The 22911-nt window shown below is 55.0% G+C and overlaps 1 protein-coding gene across 6 annotated transcripts in view; it reads left to right on the plus strand.

Moving 5' to 3' along the window:
* Positions 1 to 20039, plus strand: part of IQSEC3 (IQ motif and Sec7 domain ArfGEF 3) — a 107116-nt gene extending 87077 nt beyond the window's left edge. For 3 of the 6 annotated variants that reach the window (XM_032254383.1, XM_032254387.1, XM_032254388.1), the window contains exons 6-14: positions 862 to 984; positions 1332 to 1498; positions 5693 to 5832; positions 6988 to 7113; positions 9041 to 9140; positions 9356 to 9517; positions 12947 to 13039; positions 15083 to 15132; positions 18569 to 20039. In XM_032254383.1, coding sequence (XP_032110274.1) covers positions 862 to 984; positions 1332 to 1498; positions 5693 to 5832; positions 6988 to 7113; positions 9041 to 9140; positions 9356 to 9517; positions 12947 to 13039; positions 15083 to 15132; positions 18569 to 19009 — 1402 coding nt within the window. In that variant the 3' untranslated portion in view covers positions 19010 to 20039. Of the gene's footprint in view, positions 1 to 861; positions 985 to 1331; positions 1499 to 5692; positions 5833 to 6987; positions 7114 to 9040; positions 9141 to 9355; positions 9518 to 12946; positions 13040 to 15082; positions 15133 to 15215; positions 16123 to 18568 lie in introns of those variants that run through there. The other 3 variants (XM_032254386.1, XM_032254384.1, XM_032254385.1) reach the window with 3 other exon arrangements.
* The last annotated feature ends 2872 nt before the right edge of the window (positions 20040 to 22911 follow it).

Consider the following 22911-nt stretch of genomic DNA (forward strand, 5'->3'; position numbering starts at 1 on the left):
GGAAGGTGCCTGCTTAGCTGCAGGAACTGACATGTGACCCCACACACTCACACTGAAGCTCCGACATTCAGAGGCAAACCCTCTAGAGGTGGAGGCAGCATTTCAGAGGTAGCAAGGCCCTTGGAGAGCAGGGACTCCAGCCTCCTCCCTTTTCAGAAGGTCACATGGAGGCCCCAGGAGTGAGGGGGCGAGCCAGAGTCACACCAAGTTCGCAGGAGGGACAGGACCAGAATCTGGCCCTGTGTGTCTGGCTGTGTCCTCACATTAATCGCATGTGTCATTTACTCTTCAGAGGCCACACCTCCCACCACAGCCTCCCCTGAGCGCTGGGGCAGTTGGAGGGGGCTGGGCTGCAGAGAGTCCCAGGGGCTTGAGGGGCTCTAGTCCTTACCGTTCAGCCTGTGGCAGAGGGGACCCAAGGGAGGACTCAGCCACCTCAAAACCCAAATGAGAAAGTGAAATTTAAACCAGGGAGAAACACGGGCTCCCAGCAGTTCGCTGAAGGAACAAAAGAGTAAATGTGTTCACTGCATTATTTATGTTGAAAGCTTTGCTTGAGATACTCTGAGGTTAAGGAGGAAGGAACTAGGATTTGGAGTGGGAACACCCAAGTTCAACCTCCCTCCACCCCTGTGTCCTGGGCCACTGAAGCCTCTCCTGGCCTCAGGATTTGGGCTTTGGAAGGTCTACTATGGGAGGTGGGAGGAGACAGTCCTCTTGGGGCATTAAAAGGAGACCCCTGGGGGTGAGTAGCCTTGGGGGCCCTGCACCCATCCTGGCTGGGAACAGAGGCCAGCAGGAATGGCTGTTGGGGGTGCTTAGGGGTCTGCCTGGCCTCACACCCTCCCTGCCTGCCCTCAGTTGCGTGGTGGACGAGATGGACTTCTCCAGCATGGAGCTGGACGAGGCCCTGCGCAAGTTCCAGGCACACATCCGTGTGCAGGGGGAGGCCCAGAAGGTGGAGCGGCTCATCGAGGCCTTCAGGTAGGGGCACTCCCCAGCAGACCCCAGGGTGGGAAAGCTGGGCCTCTCCGAGACAGGAAACACTGTCAGGTGGTTTGGGCAGGGGCCAGAAACATCCCTTCTGGTGTGGGCAGGAGGATGGGCTGGGGAGACAGAAGTGAAGAAAAGAAAAGGGACTGAGCCCTCAAGCTCCCCAGGCTGGAAATGTGGGGCATTTGGAGGTACGGGGAAGACCAGGATATGGTACAAGGTGGTCTCCCGGACCTAAAGAGAGCTGGAACACTCCCTGGACACTCCCCTCCTTTGCTGAGGCCTGGGGGAGGGTGGGCGGGGTCTCAGCATCGCTCTACCTCTGACCCTCCCCCCAGCCAGCGCTACTGCATGTGCAACCCCGAAGTGGTGCAGCAGTTCCACAACCCCGACACCATCTTCATCCTCGCCTTTGCCATCATCCTCCTCAACACCGACATGTACAGCCCCAATATCAAGCCTGACCGGAAGATGATGCTGGAAGACTTCATCCGAAACCTTCGCGGTGAGGAGATGGGCACAGGGCCAGGAGGGGCAAGGCCACGGTGCAGGTCTCATTCTGTGCAGCCTGCATTCTATGAGCGTGCGTCCCTATCACAGAGTGTCACCTGCTCTCTGGGCTTGGTCACCCATAGCAGGCTGGGAACATTGCTTGTGTGCCAGGCAGCTGGGGACTTGCCACCAAAGCAACAAGCACCTTGGGCAGTGCCTCTTGCCCTCCATGGAACATGGTTGGCTCTAGGCCCCTGACATCAGGGCTGGTGGCTCAGTGGTGCCAGCCTTTCCCCTCCACAACTTATGAGGAAGGAGACAGGAACAGAGCCTTGAGGTCCTGGGTCCCTTCGAGTCAGCCCAGCAGATAACTCTCTGGCACCGGCCGGCAGGTCCTTCTTGCTGGAGCAGTGCACTGCCTGCCTCCAGGACTGGCAAAGTGCGATGTGTGCTCAAGTGATGTTTTTTTAGCCTTTAAAAGAAAGTTATACAGGCACATAATTTAATAAAGTCAAATAATCCTACAGGATTACCACAGGAAAAAAAAATAGTCCCTGCCCCTCTCCTACTCACCTACTTCAGGGGCCACCACTTTTGACATTTTTAGCGATTTACATTTCTTCTGTATGGCTAAACCACATGCTTCTGATTCTTTGTTTTTTCCTGTCTCTTTTTGTAACCGGCATGAAGTTCATACTGTGAGTGTGTAAGCCACAAGCTGGGTGAGCGTTTATGTGCATGTGCACTGTGTCCTCACACCCAGATTCCTATCTGGGTCACTTTCACCTGCCCAGAATGTTCTCTCCTGTCCCGTCCCCGTCCATAACTTTGCCCAAGAGAAACAGCTATTCTGCCTTCTGTTACCATTGATGAGTCCTGCCCGTCCTTGAACTTCATCTAAATAAGGATATACAGTATTTACGCTTTGGTATCTGGTCTCTTTTATACGCTGCTCCTTGTTAATTATTATTTCTGTTGCTGTGGCTGGAGTGCAGTGGTGCAATCTCAGCTCACTGCAACCTCCACCTCCCAGGTTCAAGCACTTCTTGTGCCTCAGCCTCCCGAGTAGCTGGGATTACAGGCGTGCGCTACCACACCCAGCTGATTTTTGTATTTTTAGTAGAAATGAGGTTTCACCATGTTGACCAGGCTGGTTTCAAACTCTGGACCTCAGGTGATCTGCCCACCTCGGCCTCCCAAAGTGCTGGGATTACAGGCGTGAGCCACCGTGCCGGGCCCTTGTTAATTATTTTTATTTTAAGCATTATCTATGAATTCCTCTTTATAGAAAGTAAGGGTTTAGTCCTCTTTCATTCACCTTCCCTGACCCATCCCAGTCATGTCAGTGTTCACGTTATTAAGGCTCCGCCCACACTCCAAAGCTGAGTCTGCAAGTGCAGAATGATTGCAACTCCTTCCTATCTCTACTTCTCCTTGGAGTTAATGCTTCTCTTTCCATTTGCTGAATTCTCAGTGTGCCTCCTCTGGTTCATCCCCAGCTTCCCACCCTACGTGTCAAGCTCCTCTCCATACATCCAGACCCAGGAGGTGGTGCAGGAGCGTCATCTTCTGGGAGCCTCTGGTCCTGCTCCGGCGTGGACGGTGGCTGGGCCAGGGACAGCCAGCATCCCAGGCCTCCTTTCCTCGCTCTCGTGTTAGATTCCCAGCTCCCGCATGTCAGAGCTTCCTCATTTTTAGTTTACTTCCAGAGAAAAGGCCCTTTTTGAGAACTTGCATTTCTGAGTCTGTCTTCTTCTGTCTTTGCCCTTGGTTGGGAGTTTGGCTGAGGATAGAATTGCAGCCTGAAAACATGCTGATCGGGATTTCAAAGGTATTCCTCCACTGTCTTTTAGCTGCCAGTGCTGCTCCGCCATCCCAGCTGCTGGCCTCCTGTCTGTTTCTCTCTCTCTCCCTCTCTCTCTCTCTCTCTCTCTCTCTCTCAAGCTTGCAGGTTCTGCTGTCTGCCCTTTGTGTTCCGGATTTTCACGCAGTGGTACAGTTCTTTCCTCCATCATGCCCAGGGCTGGATTGGTCCTTTCCATCTAGAAACTCATGCCCTCCAGTCATGGGAAGTCTTCTTCAATGCTGTATTGATCATTTCTGCCCTCCATTTTCCTGGACTCTCTTTCCTGAACTCCTGTTATTCTGTTGGTGAATCTCCTAGTCTGATCCTCTAACTTCTATAGTTTTCTACCTGCCATCTTTGTTGACTTCCTTCAGTACACATGTCCTCAGCGCTGTCTTTCAAGTCTCCTACCAAGTTTTTCATTCCTGCGGTCATGTTTTTTATTCTCAATAGCTCTCTTCTGTCCTCTCAATGTTCCTCTTTTATCGCATTTAATTCTGGCTTTGCAGATGCAGTGTCTTCTCCCGTCTCTGTGAAGATATTAATATTGGTTCGTTTGCTTGTTTGCATTTCTCCCTGCTTGCCTCTATTTCTTCTGGTTTTTCCCCCCATATTTCTTTCTCTTTCATGGTATAGACTTTCTGAATACAGCTGATGAAATCTGGTTACTCATTAATATTTAAGAGCAAGCTACCCGAAAGCTGGTGAATACCTCTGTGAGCACGGGTGGAGCCTGCTTGTTGGTAGACTTTCTTGTAGGGTGATTTAGTTAAGCCATTTCATTGGGAGACCCCCACTGCAGTATCATCAGGTTTTTTTTCTTGTTCTGGCTGATACCCAGAAGATAAATGTCCAATCTGTTGCCCAAAATGTATGATTCTGGCTGCCAGAGTTCTGAGATCGTTAACTGGGAAGTGGGGTTGAGGATTAATATATAGATATCAACTTCATCCCCCGGTTTTCAGCAGACTCCCACCGTACCCTGGGTGTGGAGTTCCTCAGCCCGGAGTTCTAGAGAATGGACCTCCAGTCTTCTGCCGGAGTGAGGAGGGGATAGGGAAGCCCAGCAGCTTTCTAACCCATTTTCAGCCTGTTTTCCTATTTCCAGCCCACCTTCACCTTCGCCTTCAGGGGCTGCTGAAGCCCCTGGCTCGAAGCCCTTTGGGGGCTGTGTGGTATTCGCGCGGCCTCTAGCCTCTCTGCTGGTCTAGGTTTCAGCTTTCTCGGGTTTGCTAATCCATGCACTTACTTGTCCACTTTCTAGGTCATGGGGCACCTGCGTCTTTGCTCCTGTTCTCTGTCTTTGTGGGTTTATGCCTTTCTAAAAGATTCCTTTCTCCCGAGTATTCAGAAGCAAGAGGCATGCAGCCTGCCATCCTGAACTGGAGGCTTTCTGAACTCAGGCTTTCTCCCTGCTTTTTCTTACCCGCAGCCTGATTTCTTTCAGTCCCCCTGGCTCTGCATGGCTCATTTGCCTGACTCGAAGAACCAAGATCAGATGTGGAAGAAGCCAGACCAGGCAGGGAGCTGTGCATAGAAGGCATGGTGTCCTCTCAGTAGCTGGGAACACTCCTTTGAGAGATGCTTGCCAAAGTTGTTTTATTTTTAATTTTTCCCTCTTACAAAAGAAGCATATAGTCATTAAAGAAAGATGTGGAAATAGTAGAAAGAAGATATTTTAATTGCCTGTTTCTCCAGAAGAAATGTGTTTGCCTGTTGGCATGTTCCTCGCCGGTGTTTTTTTTGTTGCCAGAGTTTAATCATTACTACGAAGCAGGAGGCAGGATGGGGTGTCCTCGCCTGCTTTGCATAGGGTCTGCCTGCTCTCCCCTGCTGCCAGGGAGGGAGGAATCTCTTCATAAACTAATCCCTCTACACCTCGCTCCCTACTGGAGGGGAGGGGAGGCCCAGGAGGAGGAAGATCCAAAAGAGTACAAGACAGGACCTTGGCAGGATGCTGGAGTGTTGGGGTGGAGCAGGGGGTGAGACAAACACAAGCAAGATGGCAGGACCGCAGAGGCACAGAGGGTCGGCAGGAACACGGAGGCCGTATTTGGCCATCAGGAAAGAGGCCTGGGAGGTGGGCACGAAGACTCTGGTTGAGGAACATCGGGAGATGAGGCAGGAAATGTGTCTTGGGGCCATATTACATTGTTAGTTTTGGTGCCCGGCTAAGGAGCTTGTTCTTAATTTAATGGGTATGAGGCACCAGCCATTGAAGGCTTTGAAACACAGCATGGCGAAAATCAAGGCGACCCCCTAGGCGCTGCAGGCTGGGTGGGGGTCTCTTCTGTCCGTCTCTGGGACTCTGACATCCCCCTCCCAACTCCACCACCTCCCCTGCCCACTCCACGTTGTTAGGTGTGGATGATGGCGCTGACATCCCCCGGGAGCTGGTGGTAGGCATCTATGAGAGGATACAGCAGAAGGAGCTCAAGTCCAATGAGGACCACGTCACATACGTCACCAAGGTGGAGAAGTCCATTGTGGGCATGAAGACGGTGAGTGTCCACAAGTCACCCATCTCCTGTCTCTCCTTTCTTCCTTTCCATTCTCCTCCTTACCCTTGCAAAACTCTTTCTTCATTTTCGTTCACATCGTAGTTACGGAGTACCTACTGTGTGCCGGACGCTGCATCTCTTTTTTTTCTTGCCTCATTTCCTCATTGCTTCTTGCCACCAGATACTGCAGCAGGAGAGAGTGAGATGAGATGTCAAGAAGGACTGCCCAGTGGTCTAGGGTGGAAGCATCTGGGTGGCCAGAAGCGATTCAGGATCCCTTTCCTGGGACAGCATGAATACCAGGCATTCCTGGATGGTTCTGATGAGTAGAAGGCAGGAGTGGGCTCAATAGGCTCTAGGCTGTGGCATCACCATTGAGGTTCCCCATTGGTAGTGACCTGTGTCCCCGGCAGCATGTTCCAAGCCTGCAATGATATTTAAAGTGGGCCTTCTCTGTAGGCTGCTCCACTTTATACTATAAATATAAAGGATGTCGTGGGGGTTCCAGTTCTTCCTCCTTAAATTGCTGGCTCGGGATAGTTTGGAGTTTGGAGACCTCTTCTGAGCTGGGCTCCCTCCACCCAGTCTGTGCAGGGACAGTCTTTTTTGCTTTGAGAGCCTTTATTGCTGAGATCTTAGCATCTGTCTGGTTGCAAGCAACTGGCTTCTCTTATATGCTGGAGTAGATGCCAGATGTTCCTGTGATCCCCTCATTCTTGCACACTTGCATCTGTGCAATAGAGAAGGGGTGGAGGTGTCATATCTGCAGGCCACAGCCTGGGACAGGGGATGCCCTCAAGGTCATAGAGGGAAGCAAGTTGACAGTGGCTGGATTAGAACAGCCTGAAAGCTCTTCTCAATCTCCTGTTCCTGTCCCTCCGTCACCTCATTTACTCTGACTTAGTGAACCCCTTCTCCTCTGGCCCCGCTCCCCAAGAGACATGACGAGGATGAGCCCTGGGGACAGGGTATGAGCATTCGAGGAAAAGAGCCTCAGACAAGGAGAGAGGAGGGGGAGAGTCAAGTCCGCCCCACCACAGAACCAGAGCCCTCCCCTCTCCCCGGGCCCCATCTCCTCTTCTGGAAAGTGGGCGCTGTGGGTGGGGAGGCCTCGAGGCCTCTGCTCTCCCGCTGAGTGCCACATCCTGTGCACAGGTGCTGTCCGTGCCCCACCGCCGCCTGGTGTGCTGCAGCCGGCTCTTTGAGGTGACAGATGTGAACAAGCTGCAGAAGCAGGCAGCGCATCAGAGGGAGGTGTTTCTCTTCAACGACCTGCTCGTGGTAAGTGGCTCCTGCTCGGGGACAGGACTAGGTGGGGGCTGCCTGCTGCCCTGATCAGCCTGCGCAGGGTTGCAGAAGTGGACAGGAAAGGACGCCCAGAGGTTTCAGACAGAACACCTGCTCCGTGGGACCGATCTGCCTTCATGGTGCTTCCACGCTGTGGGCGTGAGGCGGCTCAGGCAGACATGCTAATTCCTTCTCATAAGTGATGACACCACCCAGACATCAGGTGATCTGCTCATGGTTGCACAATCAAACTGTTAATGAACTCAATCCCAGTATGGCCTCTCCACACTCCAGGAAGCCCTGGGCAGGGAATACACAGGGATGTATGTGCCTCACACCCCAGGGCTGGGAGGAACAGGGCCTCGGCGGAGTGTGCTCTGTCCCTGGGCCTAGGCGAGGCTGGTGTATCTGTGTGTGTGTGTGTGTGTGTGTGTGTGTGTGTGTGTGCGCGTGCGCGCGCACACGCACCCGTGCACATGCACACATCTGTAGCCACAGATACTCTTTCTTTGCTGTTTGAAAACAGATATCCATTCGATAAGTATTTAATCAGTGCTGGCCGTGAGCCACGCCTCGTTGTAGGTCTGGGAAACGGTGAGCAGGACTAATCAGGTCTGTCTCTCTCTCACACCGGCCCTCTCGATCCATGAGCCACATTGGCACTGCCTCTAAAATGATCACAAGCCTCAACGACCTCCCACCACACTGCTACAGTCTTAGTGCATGCCTGGTAGGTTCAGCGACACACCTGGCAAACCACACCAGCCTCCACGCTGCTCTCCCCAGCTCTAGGGTTCATCCCCCAGAGAGCAGCAGTGTGATCTCTCTGGAGTGCACATTAGGCCCCATGGCCCCTTCCCCTGACCTGCCTCCCCGCCCTCTCCTCGGCCCCCCGTGAGCCACCTCCCTCCTGCGGGGCAGGTCTTTTTTCTTGCTGCTCCTTCTTGCAAAGCTCCTCCAGAACTTGCACCCTCCTCTTGCCTTCCTGGCCTCCTTTTTTTCATTCAAGTCTCAAATAAAATGTCACCTCCTCCAGGAGGCCCTCCCTGCCTACCTAGTAAGGTGGCCTGCCCAGTCACTTTCTGTTCCTTACCCTATTTCATTCTCTTCAAAACACTTAGCATCTTGGTTTTGGCTTTTTGCTGTTATGCTATATTGTTTAATCACATGATGGACACTCTGACTGTCTTCCTCCATATCCCATAAACACCTGGAGGGCAGGGGCTGTGTCCCGAGTTCTCCCGAATTCCCAGGCCCCAGCTCACAGAAGGTGCTGAATAGAAATGTGTTTATTGAGCAACCAGATGACTTTACTAAAATGAGCTTTCATTTTAGTAGGTGAGGGAGATAGAAAATAATTAAGAAAACAGACAAGGTATTATCAGGTGGGGGGAAGGTGCTATGAAAGCCACAAACCAGGTGACAGCAGGGAGAGTGACTAGGGCAGGTTTGGGCTTGCTTCGGTTTGTGTTTTAGAGGGGATGGTCCAGGAAGGCATCTCTAAGGAGGCAGCATTTGAGATCTAAGTAATGAGAGTAATGCAGCCATGCAGAAAGCTTCTGGGAGAGCTGTGGAGTGGGAACAGCATGTGCAATGGGCCTGCAGTGGAACTGAGCTTGCCTTTCTCAAGCTACAGAAGGGAGACCACTGTGGCTTGGGCAGAAGGCCAGGGTAAGGCAGGGACCCTGTCAGATGGGTTTTACAGGCCAGCTCAGGCCCTGGAGGGTTTTGTGCAGTAAAGAAGCACATTTTGGTATAGTGTGTGTACGTATATGTGTATGTGTGTCTGTATGTGCACGTTCATCATTGCGTGTGTTTCCCTGTGAGCTCATGTGTCCCCCTGGGTGTCTGCATATTCATGTGTGCACACGCGTGTTTCCATGAGTGTCCGCACATCGGCACATGTCTATCTCCTGAACAGATTCTCAAACTTTGTCCAAAGAAGAAGAGCGCCTCCACGTATACCTTCTGCAAGTCAGTTGGCCTGCTGGGCATGCAGTTCCACCTCTTTGAGAATGAGTGTAAGTCTTTGAGAACCAGTGTAAGTCTTTGAGAATGAATGAATGAATGAATGAATGAATGAAGTGGCTGGGGCAAGTTGAGGAAGAAGGGCTGGACAGTAGGGTGGATGGAGTCATGAGTGCCCCAAAAGCCCCATGCCCTCCTCTTGTGTGGCTGGCTCCAGCCCTCAGCTGCTGCTGCTCACAGCCCACTGGGGCCTGGGTCTGCTTTCCAGTTTACTCTCATGGCATCACACTGGTGACCCCGCTCTTGGGCTCCGAGAAGAAGCAGGTGCTGCATTTCTGTGCCCTGGGCTCGGATGAGATGCAGAAGTTCATGGAGGACCTGAAGGAGTCCATCGCTGAGGTGACAGAGCTGGAGCAGATCCGGATAGAGTGTAAGGATGTGGACTCCTCAAGGCAGCTGGTGGGGGCTCCCATTCAGCAAGGGACAGGGGCAGCTTGAGACAGACACCCCTGATTCCAGGGAGCAGCGTGGCCCTGCCCTGGCCCCACTTCGGACCCTCCCCATCTCCAGGCACCTCCACACCATGCTGGCTGCCAGTCACACACAGCCCAGGTGGGAGCACCACTTATCATGTTTCTTCACGATTTAAATGAGGCACGCTGGAGTGCACACACGTGTGTACACAGATCAGCAGGCACGTGGGGCTGCGTGTGGGCCTCTTGGAACAGAGTGTTCTGCTGCGTTTTCCCAGGATGACCAAGCAAGCTGGCCAGGCAGGTCCACGGGGCTCCAGTGCTTTTTCTTCCCACCAAACCTTCTGCTGAAGCCTCCTCCACTGCAGCCCAAGTCTGTGCATTGCATCTGGTTGGCCTCATTTCTTCACTCTCTTTTAATCTTGGATCATCCTTCTGCTTTACTTTTTTACAGCATTGTCCTTTTGAAGAATCTAGGCTGCCTTCTTACTACCCTCATAGTAGCCTCTCTGTTCCTCCAAGGAATGCCTAGATTCTAGATTGTTCCCATCGGGCATTTTAGAGAATATGTGGATCTCTTCCTGCGTCCAGGTGGTTTATTGGCTGCTTTGGGGTTGAGGGAAGAGCGGCAAGCGCCTGTGACCGGTACCCACGTGCAAGCTTGTACTTATCACAGCAGCTCCAGATAGCCTTTAAGGGAAAACTAAATAAGAACGGACACAGAGCCGGGCGCGGTGGCTCAAGCCTGTAATCCCAGCACTTTGGGAGGCTGAGGCGGGTGGATCACGAGGTCAAGAGATCGAGACCATCCTGGTCAACATGGTGAAACCCCGTCTCTACTAAAAATACAAAAAACATTAGCTGGGCATGGTGGCGCATGCCTGTAATCCCAGCTACTCAGGAGGCTGAGGCAGGAGAATTGCCTGAACCCAGGAGGCGGAGGTTGCGGTGAGCCGAGATCACGCCATTGCACTCCAGCCTGGGTAACAAGAGTGAAACTCCGTCTCAAAAAAAAAAAAAAAAAAAAAAAGAACGGACACAGAAAATGAAAACAGGCTTCAGGCCTGCCTAGATGGCCACTTAGCTAAGAGTGTTTCTAAATTAATATCTATCCATTAGGCACTAGGAAATGTAGCGGGAGTTTTTGAGCAGGGGATCGATGTGACGGGCTGGTGCTTTTGAATCACCATTTTTGAGGCGCCTACTATGTGCTTAGCAGTTTATTTCTATGTTGTGGGTCCTCATAGTGATGCTGAAAGGTAGGTGCATTGATCCACGGGACAGCTGAGGCTCGAAGGAGTTAAGCCGTGTGTCCAGGTCTTGCGTGTTAGAAGCGGAGGAGTTGTCAGTTTCATTTTCATTTGATTCTGTACTTTCCACTCTGAGAGTGAGAGAAGACGTTTGTTTATTTTTTCTAAGGAAACAATCTAAATCAGGGTAAAATGAGATCCATTAGACCAGACTCTGGAACTCAGGATAACTGCTCGGTGGGGAGGGGTGCGTGTAAACTCGCTTTCTTCAATCTGTTGGCTTATTTGAATTCAGTGGTGAAACAAACAGATTCTTTTCAAGGGGTGGACTGGATGCCCAGAGAGGCTGCCTCTGCTGTTGTTCTGAAGCATTTTCAAGAAGGCACCCTCACTTCTCTCATTGTCTAACTGCCCCAGATGGCTCTGAACTGCCCTGGGGGGCCAGCACACCAAGTGGCACCAGCGTTGCTGGGAGAGACACCTTCCCCCATCAGCCCAGGAGCGGCACGTACCCTGCTTCGCAAAGTCACAGAGGAGCAGTTAGTGTCAGAATCTGTTATGTCGGGAGGTGAATATCCTCTCCTGCCGCCTCAAGGGTAAAAGAGCAGGAAGAAAGGCTCATCACTGGCTCTTAGCCTTCAGTTGGAGAGAAAGGGAAGGAATAGCTGAGGAAAGAGGAAGGGCAGGCCAGGGAGACAGGGAGGAAAGAAAGAGAGGAAAAAAAAAAAAAAAGAAGAAAGAAAATGAGCCAGGCTCAGTGGCTCCCGCCCATAATCCTAGCACTTTGGGAAGCTCAGGAGGGAGGATTGCTTGAGCCCAGAAGCTCAGGAGCAGCCGGGGCAACACAGCAAGGCCTCCTCTCTACAAAAAAGAAAGTGAAAAACAGTATCAGCTACCGTTTACTGAGGACTTACATGCTGGGCACTGGGCTAACTGGCACAACAGCTTTTCATAGTGGGTATTATTTTCCTCATTTTACAAATAAGGGAACAGGCTAAAAGTCTAGGGAAGTTGTCCAAGTTCACAGGCAGTGACAAAGCAAGGTTTGCATTCAGTGGCCCAGGACTTCTCACTTGTAATTATGATGCTAATTTCTTCAAAGCCAAGATAGCCCCTCTGGGAGGAGAGAAAGAACTCTCGGTTCAGTAAAAGTATTTAGCACTGGTCGATGGTGTGATCTAGGCAATCTGGACAAATTGCTCTGGTTTGGGGCCTGCAGTTCAGTGTCTTTGGTTTCTACACAACCAGAGAGACTGAAAATGGAGCCCAGGAGAGTAGCTTTAATAACAGGAACTGGAGTTATGTCTCCTGGGAAAGAAGCCCGAGGAGTGATTTAATAATGACGTCAAATCTCCAAGGATGGCAGCCAGCAGTTCCGAAACTCCGCTGAGAGAAGACCAAGAAGAAACAGGTTTCTGGTCCAGTGAGAGGAGTTCAAGTGAAGTACCCAGGAGATGCCCTGGCGCTGCAGGCTTGCAGCTTCCACACCCTCGGTGTGGAATTTCCTCCTTGGGAGAGCTTTGAACACCTTGTGGAGGCTCAGCCGGCCAGGCAGGCTCCGTCCTCCCAGGTGCCAGGTGGAGAGCTGTGCTGTGCCAGGTGCTTCTCACACACTGTAACAAAACTGATATAGGTTGGTGCGAAAGTCATTGCGGTTTTTGCCATTGCTTTCACACGAACCCTAATACTTACAGGGAACTAGCCAGGCCTTGTCCTCAGTGCTTTACATGTATTTCCCCACGAGGTCCTCTTAATGACACCTTGAAGTGGGCACAGCTGTCCCCTCAAGTGAGGCGTGGAGAGTTTGGGTAACTTGCCTAGAGCCACACAGCCAGGGAGCATCAGAACCAGGATTCACACCCAGGCAGTTCACCTCCCACACATCAGCGTCTTCTGTGCCTCTCTGACGTTCAAGCAGATATGATCATCCCCACATACAGATGAGGAGACCGTGGCTCTGACGGGGTGTCTAACTCGATATTCGGTGGTGGGGCCCGACCTGAGGTCTGTGTTCCACAACATGTACTGGGACCCCTCCTTTGTTTCCTCCCCTTCCCACTTGCCCCTCATTTCCTCCCTAACCTCTGTGTGTTGGGTTTAGCGTTTCTCTTGCTCACGGGTCTCTCCATTCCTTAGGGGAGCTGGAGGAGCAGCAGGGAACAAAGACACTCACCTTCAAGCCCAGCGGAGCCCAGGGGGACCCGCAGTCAAAGCAAGGATCGCCGACAGGTGAGCCTGGGCTCTGCCCCGGGCACCAGCCCACATGGAGGCCACTCAGGGACCCTGGGTGTGGGTCCTGGGGAATCTTTGGGGGACAGCTGCCCATTCCCATGGCTGTTTCTTTCTGCTGAGGAGCGCCAGGCTTGCCTTATTTAATCTCATGGGCTTTAGTGGTGGGAGTGAGGAGGATGGCGAGAGAGAAATGTGTCTGTCCATTTTGCAAACTGCACCAGAGTTCTAGAGTCCATGTGAGATGTCAGCGTCTGCCCTGGAGGAGTCAGGCAAGAGTCCTGGCAGCCCAGCCCCAGCAGGGGCCTTCCCTCCCACAGCCAGGCTCCCTTGGCAGGCGAGGTCAAGAGAAACCCCATGAGGAAAACTCTCCAGCCAGGCAGGGTGAGAAGGCAGGGTGACCAGAAGGGTCTGGATCTTGCTCTTCTCTATGCAGTCCCTTCACTAACCTGCCACAAGCACCCCTAATCCCTGGCCCAGGTCAGTCCACCCCAAATCCAGACAAACCCTCAAACTCCACTTCTCTAATGGTTTCTCCAGTTGAATTGCTCACTCCAGCTGAGTTGAGTTGGCTCCAGAGGTGGCCCCTCCTTCGGCCAGGTTCCCTAGACCTGTGCCCTCTGCCCCCCAAGGTGCCCTACCTCCCACCTGCTACCCCAACCTCACCCTCACCTGCAGGGAGCCAGGCAAGGTTTCCACCATCTCCCCTCCTCCAGTCCCAAATAAAGAGAATGAAGAGAGATGCGTGAGAATTCAGTCTCATTCCCGTGAAATCCCAGCAAGCCATCCACAACTGTGGACCAGTTAGTCAACTCAGCCACTCACTCTCACACTCAACACACGCTTCTCGAATGGCTGCTGCCCTGTGCAGAGCACTGGAAAGGCAGGGTCACAGCGGGAGGCCAGCTTGAGCTGAGAAACTGCAGTGGGCCCCGTGTGGTCCGTGGCCCGCCACAGTTGGCCCTGACACCTGACTAGGAGCAGACAGCGTGGGGACTGAGATTCACTCTCCAAGCGGGACATGGGACTCTTCTCACTACATGGAGATTCTCACTGTGATGGAATCTTCCCTCTATGGGTTTGACCTGCCATCATGCGTCCATAATTCTCCTTGCTGCCTGATTTCAGTGGGGCTCCTCTTGTCTATAAGGTCATAGGACACGGGTCGCTGCTTGTTTGCTCAGCTGTGAAACCCCAGAGCCAGCCCTCAGCTGCGTGTCTTTCCTTGCCATCCCCTCCTGCCTCTCTTCTGGAAGCGGCACGCCCTGGTTAGGCCCGGATGCCTGTCCCCAGGGATGTTTCCCTTAGTCCCCTCCACAGCAGGGTGTTTCTCATTCCCAAACAACGGTGCAGCTCCCTCTAGTGCTGCAGGAAGCGGAGGAGGCTGTGCACAGCAGGAGAAAACTGGCACCCCCGGGGGTTGGGAAATGAGTGGGGCTCCCTCCCGTATGGGGGTGGAAGCCAGGAGTGACTCAGCTAAAAAGAGCCAACGAGCTGTCCGTGGGGTTCCACAGGGTCCCTGCTGCTGTGCCAGGCCAGTCAGAAGGCCCTGGGAGTAATTACAGAGCCATTATGAGCTCTTATTGTGCCAGGCACTGCCGTGAGTGCCATGTAGGACTCAGCCCATGCAGTCCTCTCCACTCAGCCAGTCTGCAGGGATGGGAGCAAAGCCGTGTGGCCCACACTCAAGAAGCCTGTGGTCTATGGAGGCTGATGAACATGGTGCCCACAGCCCGGGCCCCTCCAAGCCAGCTTTCATAGTCCGCACTGGGAAGGCTTTGACTGTGGGTAAAGCAGATTCCACAATGCCAGCCCCAGAAAGAGCAGCAGAGAGCTGCTAGTCTGTAGTGGTCCAGGGTGATGTAGCATCTAGCCCAAGGTCACACAGCTCCTAAGTGGCAGAGTGGGGCTCCCAACCTCCACCTCAGCGGGGAGCAGTATGACCCTGAGTCTTAGCTGCAGAGGTGCTTGAGGGGTGCCAGGGAGGGGCAGGGGCTTGGCTCAGCCAGTGGAGAATGAGCCCTGTGCTCTTTGCATTCAAAGCCAAAAGGGAAGCTGCGCTCAGGGAGAAGCCCGCGGAGAGCACGGTGGAGGTAAGTGGAGCCCTGGTTGCCCAGGTGAGTGACTCCCTGCCCCCTGTCCTTCTTCTCACGGTCTCTGTTGTTTCTCTTCTCAGGTATTAATCAATGCCTCCCCAGCCCGACTCACCATTTTACCAATTTCAAGAGATACAGTTAAAAGTTACTGCTAGCATGGGTAACACCGCTGTTCCAGCGCCTAATTAAGCCGCGAGCTCTTTCTCCCCATTCCCCAGCCCACTGCCCTTTGAGGCCGAGCTCCCAGACTAACACAGTGGAGACGGAGCCCACGACACCCTAGGGCCATCCTTCCAGTGTGCCCCCAAATCTACCTCCCCAGCAAATGCCCGCTGCTCACCGCTCCCTCAGTACTTGCTGTATCAGAGGACCCCACATCGCCTTCCCCGGGTCCTCCCACCCTCCATAGCAGGGAGCCTGGGCTCCCTCCGGAGAGGTCAGGCCCCAAGCGAAGCACTCACTTCTGGGGCAGACCCTGCCCTCTTGGACACCTGGGGCTAGGCTGGAGAATTGTAACTTGGGGGCAGCTGGGAGAGGGAGTGCTTCCCTGGAACCGCTGGTCCTTCTGGAAAGCTGGCCACAGCGTAGGGATGTGTCTAAAAGAAAATGAGACGGAGTAGGGTGGGGATGCCTCAGGGGCTTCCCTGAGGGAAGAGGATTAACCCTGAAGACCGTCCGTGGTGGAGGGGAGGCTGCCTATCTCCATGCCACGTAGCAAGGGACTGCAGAAGAGCCAGCAGCAGGGGTCCCTGCTAAGCCCCCACAGTGCCACCTAGAGGAGGAGCATGCAGGTGGTCCTACAAACCTCGTGAGCCCCACCCCTCCCCCACTGGTTCTTCTTGCACCCCAGTAGCCCCAGCTACACTCCTTTTCTGCCAGGCCTCCCAGGGCCACCAGCTGCTCATACAGACACCTCCCTTCCCAACCCCTACTTCCAGCCAGAGGGGCCCGCATTAGGTGTCTTAGGAGGACGCCCTACCCACCAGTCTGACTACGCCCTGGGAAGCAGCAGGATACCCCAGGGGAGCTCAGTGTCTTCTCTCTCTCCCACGGCCCCCACCCCCCACACACCCGTGTCTGGAGGAGGCACCTTTACAAGGAGGAGCTTCCTGCCCCAGCAGCTGACAAGCCCCCAGGGTGGGTATTCCATTCCCCGCCCCCTCCGCTCCGCATCCTCTGCAGCTGCCCATTCCTGAGCCTTGCAGATAAGCACAAAAGTGCCCAGCTCTCCGTTCCGTTCTGCCAGCCTTGCCCTGCCCTAGCCTGAGCTACCCAGGGAGGACAACCAGCCTGACGCACTCCTCCCTCCTGCCCTGCCTAAGGGCATGTGGCTATCTGCAAGGCTGCCACCCTCAGCTAGCTCCAGGGCCCCGCCAGCCTCTGCTCTCCCGCACAGAGGACAGCCTCGCCGCCCATGGCCTCAGCTGGACCCCAAGCTCTCTCTCCTCTGCCCTCTCTGCCGTTGCTGACCAAGGCCCTCTGGCAGGCGCTTCTCCATCCTCTCTGAGCTGTTCTGACCTGCTGTTCATGTTCCATCCTCTGTCTCCCCACTCCCCTCATTCTTTCTTTCATGAGCAGGGAGGTGAGAAGGGGATCAGACAGGACCTTTTGCTGTCACTTCCTGCTTTTCACTTACTGACCACTAAAGAGAAAGGATCAAAACTGGGATGGGGATGGGGGTGCAGTGGAGGGACCAGAGTGAGCGAGGTGAATGGGAGGCACAGGCTGTGGCCCCGAGCGGGTGCTGTGCGGGAGCTTCAGAGGGAAGGACAGCTCAGTGGATCTGGACTGGAACAGCCAGAAATTCACCTGGGAAGGGGCCACTACTAGGTCCCGGTGGAGGAAGGCAGATGAGCACAAGCCTGTCCTGGCTCCTGGGGAAGAATTCAGAATACAAGCAGGAGGGAGAGGAGCCTGTGCCCTCCAGCGGCTTCTGCCTGAGTGAGGACCCTGGAGGGCTCCCCAGAGGCAGGTGGGCCCCAGCCATGCTCTCTGCCTGCCATTTCTTAGAAGGACAGTGAGGGGCTCAGGGCACCTTTCATTTGTGTAGCAGGACCTCAGGCCTGGAAAATGTGCCAAGGTTGGAGGCTGAGAAGGAAGAATAAAGCCTGCGACATGCCGAGTGTGGCAGAGGGCTCGTGAATACTGGGGGGCAGACAAAGACTGGGGAGCCTCGGGAGGGAAGCCACCCCTAGGAGTGCACAGGTCCGGGAAAGGTATTCCCTGAATTCCAGCTGTAGCCAACAGGATGAGGAAGTGCTGCTTTAGGGCGCCAGGACAGTTTTGGGCTGGGCCAGCTGGGTCTAGGCCTGGACGAGGTACCTCCCCTGCAGCTTCCATTTCCCCCTCTGTGCTCTGAGCACCAGCCCTAGGTGGTGCTGCCTGAGGACAGATGGCAGCCCAACAGGAAAATCACCAGAGAGGAGGGGGGTCTCAGCCTCCCCCAGAGGACCAGGTGTCTGGAGGGGAGTGCATGGTGTCCTAGTCATAGGCAGGGCAGCTTGGGGGTGGAACAGTGTGAGGAGTTAAATCCCTCTCCTTCCAGAATCCTCTAGCCTCCCTTCCACCCATCTCCTCCCCCTCCCCCTGCTAGCAAGGGGAGGCCAGGCTAGTTCATAGTGAACTCCATGGTCTGAGGGAGGGGGCTCATGAGCACCATCTGGGCCACATCCTCCTGCCCCGCCTCAGGGATCGAGGTTAGAGCCCTCTCTGGGGATACCCTCCTGCAGCCAGGCAAGTTAACCAGGACCCAGCTTGGGCCAAAACGGTAGCTGGGGAGCTGGCTCTGCCCTCGGTTGTCTGGGCTGCTCTCCAATTGCAGGGTCATGGCCTTGGGGAGTCTCGGAGGACAGGTAGGTCCAGATCACCCCTTCAGGGATCCCTGGCATTCTGGGGTTTAAGCCTCTGTGATGTCAAAGATGCCGGTGAGGCTTCCTCTGTAACAAGGCTGGAGGGAACAGAGGGACATGAAAGGCTCGAAAATGCTTGGCTCTATCCCTGGATCTGAACTCCTTTGCCTCAACACACTCCTGGGGGGTGGGGAGGAGCAAAGACCATGACCTCGGCTTTCAAGCTCAGAGTGTGGTGGAAAAGGAGGTGGAGAGGAGTTTTCCCATAGCCCAGAGACACCCAGCAGGTCCATGAAGTCAGGTGCAGAGCTATGCAGAGCCCACCTCACAGATGAGGAGACTGAGGCCGCAGAGCGACGCTGCTCACGGTCAGTGGCAGAACATGCCAGCCTCTTGACTCCTCTCTCCCTCCTGGGCAAAAGCCAGGGTCAGAACCCAGTCTTCCTGCAGATGGAGAGATGGGGAGAGTGTCGGAGTAAGGGCTGAGGTGGGAGGGAGGACAGGGGAGGCTCAGGGCAGCCTGTCCTAGCAGCTGGGAATTAGTCTTGTAACATTTCATGCTTCTCTGGCTGTTTCTAAACTAGGTGTCAATTCACAACAGGCTTCAAACGTCCCAGCACAACTCCGGGCTGGGGGCCGAGAAGGGAGCACCGGCACTGCCGCCAGACCTGCAGCCTAGCCCCCTGAGACAGCAGCCCCCACCGCCACTGCCGCCACCGCCGCCACCCACACCCCCGGGCACCCTGGTGCAGTGCCAGCAAATTGTCAAGGTCATTGTCCTGGACAAGCCCTGCCTGGCCCGCATGGAGCCCCTGCTGAGCCAGGCTCTCTCCTGCTACACCTCGTCCTCCTCGGACTCCTGTGGCTCCACACCCCTGGGCGGCCCCGGCTCCCCGGTCAAGGTCATCCACCAGCCCCCGCTGCCCCCACCCCCACCCCCCTACAATCACCCTCACCAGTTCTGTCCACCAGGCTCCCTGCTGCACCGACGCCGCTACTCCAGTGGTTCAAGGAGCCTGGTGTAGACTCTGCCCCACTACCCTGCTGTCCGGGGAGGGCTGGCCACTGCAGGGCCTGCGCTGCCCCTCCGCTGCTCCCCATACCCTGGCACAATGCGTTCCTGGTCACTGATCGCCATCATTTTGGGAAAAGAATCCCAACCCCTGGCACCTGGGTTTGCCTCATCCAGCCATCCTTCCCTTTCTCGGCTGCACCTCACCTCCAGATCTGAAGATACCACCTCACTCTCCTGGGCCACCACTTCCCCTGGCCGCCACTTTCCCCCATTGGACCATGGAGTGAAGAAAGCTGGAGCTGAGGGTCTAACTAGCTTGCGGGCTTTGAGTCTATTAGTGCCGGGGGTGGGGGCCTCAGGCCATGGGGCAGCAGCACGGGGCTGGGCTGGCCAGCAGCGGAGCACTAGACAGAAGATCTCTGGCTCACAGTCCATGACTAGCGCCTCTGTGGCTGTGCTGAGGGGAGGAGGGTTGGTCCAGCTCCCTGGAGGGTGGGAGGAGTGAGGAGGGGGGCTTTTTCTGCTGCCCCCACCCCCAAGCCTGGCACTCTCAGGAGGCTATTCCTTGGTCCCCAGGGACATTGGCTTTCCTGACCGTGTTCTTCTCCCTCTTCCCAGGACCTCTGCTTCCTCAGGAGCTGCCCAGACTCCAGAAAAGCTTAGAGAGAGGGAGGAGGGAAGGGGAGCACTTTTAGCTCCCTGCCAGTCAATTCAACAGGGCCATGGGATTGTGAAGTCATGTATCTGCAAATGCACCTTTTAAAAGAGTTTCCTAGTTCCCTAGCCCCAGCTAATACCCAGCCAGTGCCACGTGCGCACAGGCACATGCACACGAACGTGCGTGAGAACCAAGTCCATTTCTTCCATCGTGGAAGCAGAAGTGGAGACGGGGTTCGGTCCAAGTCAGGGCTCCCTCTTGCATGCGTCTGTGGCCTCCAAGAGGGACTTGGGTGCAGAGGTAAGCAAGAAAAACAGGGGATCCAAAGGCATATGCGTTTCCCCTGCACCCCTCAGCCTTTAAATATTCCCCCCTCCTGAAAGGTTCTAGACACCCGCTCCAGCAAGGGTGCCCAAGAGTCCCTGGACCCTCAAAATTGCAAAGGAGAGCCAAGCGGAGCTCACTGTCTCCCAGGGCCCAGGTCACCCCTTCAGGATGGGACAGCCAGCCTCAGGTGGCTCCACAAGCCCAAGCCTGGGGAAGGGCCCCTCCCTCGCTGGAGGAGAGGCAGCTGCCCCAGAGACCACAGGAGCCGTACCATGGCCTTCCCCGTCAGGCCCTATCGGGTCGAATCTGTCCCAAGCCCGGCCAGGCTCCAGCCCTGTGCCAGCAACTCATTGCTGTCCTGTGTGCAGGTCTCCCTGCAACTTGGAGCCTGTGGTTAAGGCCTCCTGGGAGAGGCAGTGAACACGAATCAAGTCTGACATGGACTTGCATCTCCCCACCCCCCGCCCAGCCCCACCTGCAGTAGCCGGGGCCAGGTAGGAGGCAAGGATTGTTCCCTGCTCTCAAAGATTCCAGATGACCTAGTTTCATTTCGTGTGTGGGTGTGTGTGTGTGTGTGGTCACCCAGACGTCACTGTGATGTCACCCAGCGAGTCTATTTCTGGCCCTGTCTCTGTCGTCCCAGTTTCTGTAACTTGCAGCCAATTTGCCCTCTCCCCTGTGGCTGCCAGCCTGTCTGCTTCTCCCTTTCCTTGCTGCCCTGGCCCTCCTCTGTTCTCTGTAACAGAGATGCTCCAGTCATTGCCTTGCAGAAGGGAGCAGCTGGCAGATGTGGTGCACAAATTCAGACACCTCTGATGCCCTTGGCCAGGGCAGGGATCGCCCTTAAAGTGAAGGCCTGGAGGAGAGGTGTCAGGGACTTGGGAGGAGGTGGGGTTGTGAGAATGGGAGTGGAGGAATCTTAAAATAAGAGAAGCTGAAAATAGAGTGAAAACAATGACGAAGAGGCAGGAGTATGAGGTATGGGGGAAGAGGAGCTATGAGACTGGCTAAATATACTCATGGGGTGGGGGCCGTGGGGGCCCGGGACACTGCTCCAGACAGCCCCAGCCTGACAGGCAGGACCCGGTCCCCTGATCACATAGCTCTTCAAGCTTACAAAGTGCCCTCTCCCCTGTTGAGGGGCACAGCAACCCCAGGCCCTCCCTCTCACTTCAGCTGAAGCCCCAGCCTTCCAAATTGGGGCTAGCAAGTCTTAGGGCTGGCTCACATGTGGGCCTCTATCTGAGAACCAGGACTATCAGGCACCTCAAGGCCCCTGCCCCAGGGCAGAGGCCCGCCCCTTGGGTTGGTGCAGTGCTGCCCTGCATAGGCAGCACAGGGAGTCTGCCTATGAAGCAGCCCAGCCTCGGGTCAGCACCCTGGGGAGCCAGTCCTGAGCTAAGAGGGGCATTTAACCCCTGAGGGCCTGAGGCAGGACACAGCTGGCCCTCCTTATTGTCAGGGGAAAGCATCAGTAACCTCCCTTCCCTGCTAAGTCCCCAGGCCAAGGTTGGGACCCCTCTCTGTCCCTGTCCCCAGAGCCCAGAGCTCAGGGAGCTGGGAAAAGCCTCCTGCTCCCTCCCCAGGACATCAGACAGGGTAGGGCCTCCAGCCCCCCGCAGAGCGCCGGCTGTGGGTGCCCTTGGGCCTTCCTGCTCTTCCAAGGTTGCGGGAAGAGTAGGTTGCTGACTAAGCCCCAGACCTAATCACCCCAAGATGGCCCCACTCCACCCCACCTTTGGGAAACCTGGTCCCCTCTCCTGATTTCATCCATTTGGCCCCAACTCCAGTCTGCAATAGGAGATGAAACTAGTTTTCCGCCCACTTTTAGGGAAATCCCACTCCTAGATCTGAAACGAGGCCTGCCGGCAGCTTGTTCTGGAAGCCTGCCTGCCTGTCTCCACATGTCTTGATCCAGCACACGCTGATCAGCCCTGCGTCTTCGCCACCCCCCCCCCACACCAGCCCCCGTGGCCAGCCAGGAGTCTCTTTGTACCTACTAGGCGTCCCTGAAGACCATCTGTCCGTCCGTCCCTGTGTCTGCTGTACATACCTCCCGCTGCCTCTCCCCGCACACCCTTCGCCCATCAGAGAGAAACCTCTCTAGGGAAAGGCAGGGTGGCTGCACCCAGCAACTAATCCAAATGGCAAATATTTTGTAACAAAATAGCCCAGAGGTATTTTATCTGTTCAATTCATAGAGTTTTAGAGATTATATTGAAAGATGTCACTTGAGCACACCGTGTCGTGCTGTTTCTTTTGCTCTCCCAACAGGGAGGGCTCGCCTTAAATCAGAGCCTCTCCTCAGTGAGGATTTGAGGAGGACACTGGTGCCCTCAGCCCCTCGAACTGCTCCCCCCTGGCCGCAGCAGCACCATTCCTTTCCCCAGAATAATGCACTCGTGTGCCATGGTTAGGAAGCCGTTTCTTCATAAAGGAGATGTGGGTGTGGGAAGCTCAGGTGAGTCATCCAATGGGTGGGCACTGGGAGCTGGGGGTGCAGAGCTGAAAACTGACCACGTGTGTGCGGGCCTGACCCCTCTAATACATAGATACATGCATATACCCGCTCACTCCACCTCCCTGACCACACACACACAAAGCTTTCAGCCGGTCCAGAAAGCAGGTTACAACAGAGACCAAAGGGTGCTTTGGAGAGAGGAGGCCCCCTGACAGCCCATAGGCCCCCAGTGGGGAGATGAGGACCACCTCTGGCCTGCTTGGCTTTCTTCAGTGAAGAGTGAGGGCATGTCAGGGTGTGGTGGAGGCTGTCCCATGGGTCATGCCAGACATCAGCTCCCAAGGCCTGACTTCAGAGACAGGGTCTAGTTTGTCTGGCCCCTGGGTCCAATCTTCCTGAAATGCAGAAGCAATGGGCCCCATGAAAGGATGGGGGAAAGATTGTTCGGGACAGTGCACAAAGCCAC

The sequence above is a fragment of the Sapajus apella genome, unplaced genomic scaffold (assembly GCF_009761245.1).
Source record: "Sapajus apella isolate SASKATOON/1434 unplaced genomic scaffold, GSC_monkey_1.0 scaffold86, whole genome shotgun sequence".
Lineage (NCBI taxonomy): Eukaryota > Metazoa > Chordata > Mammalia > Primates > Cebidae > Sapajus > Sapajus apella.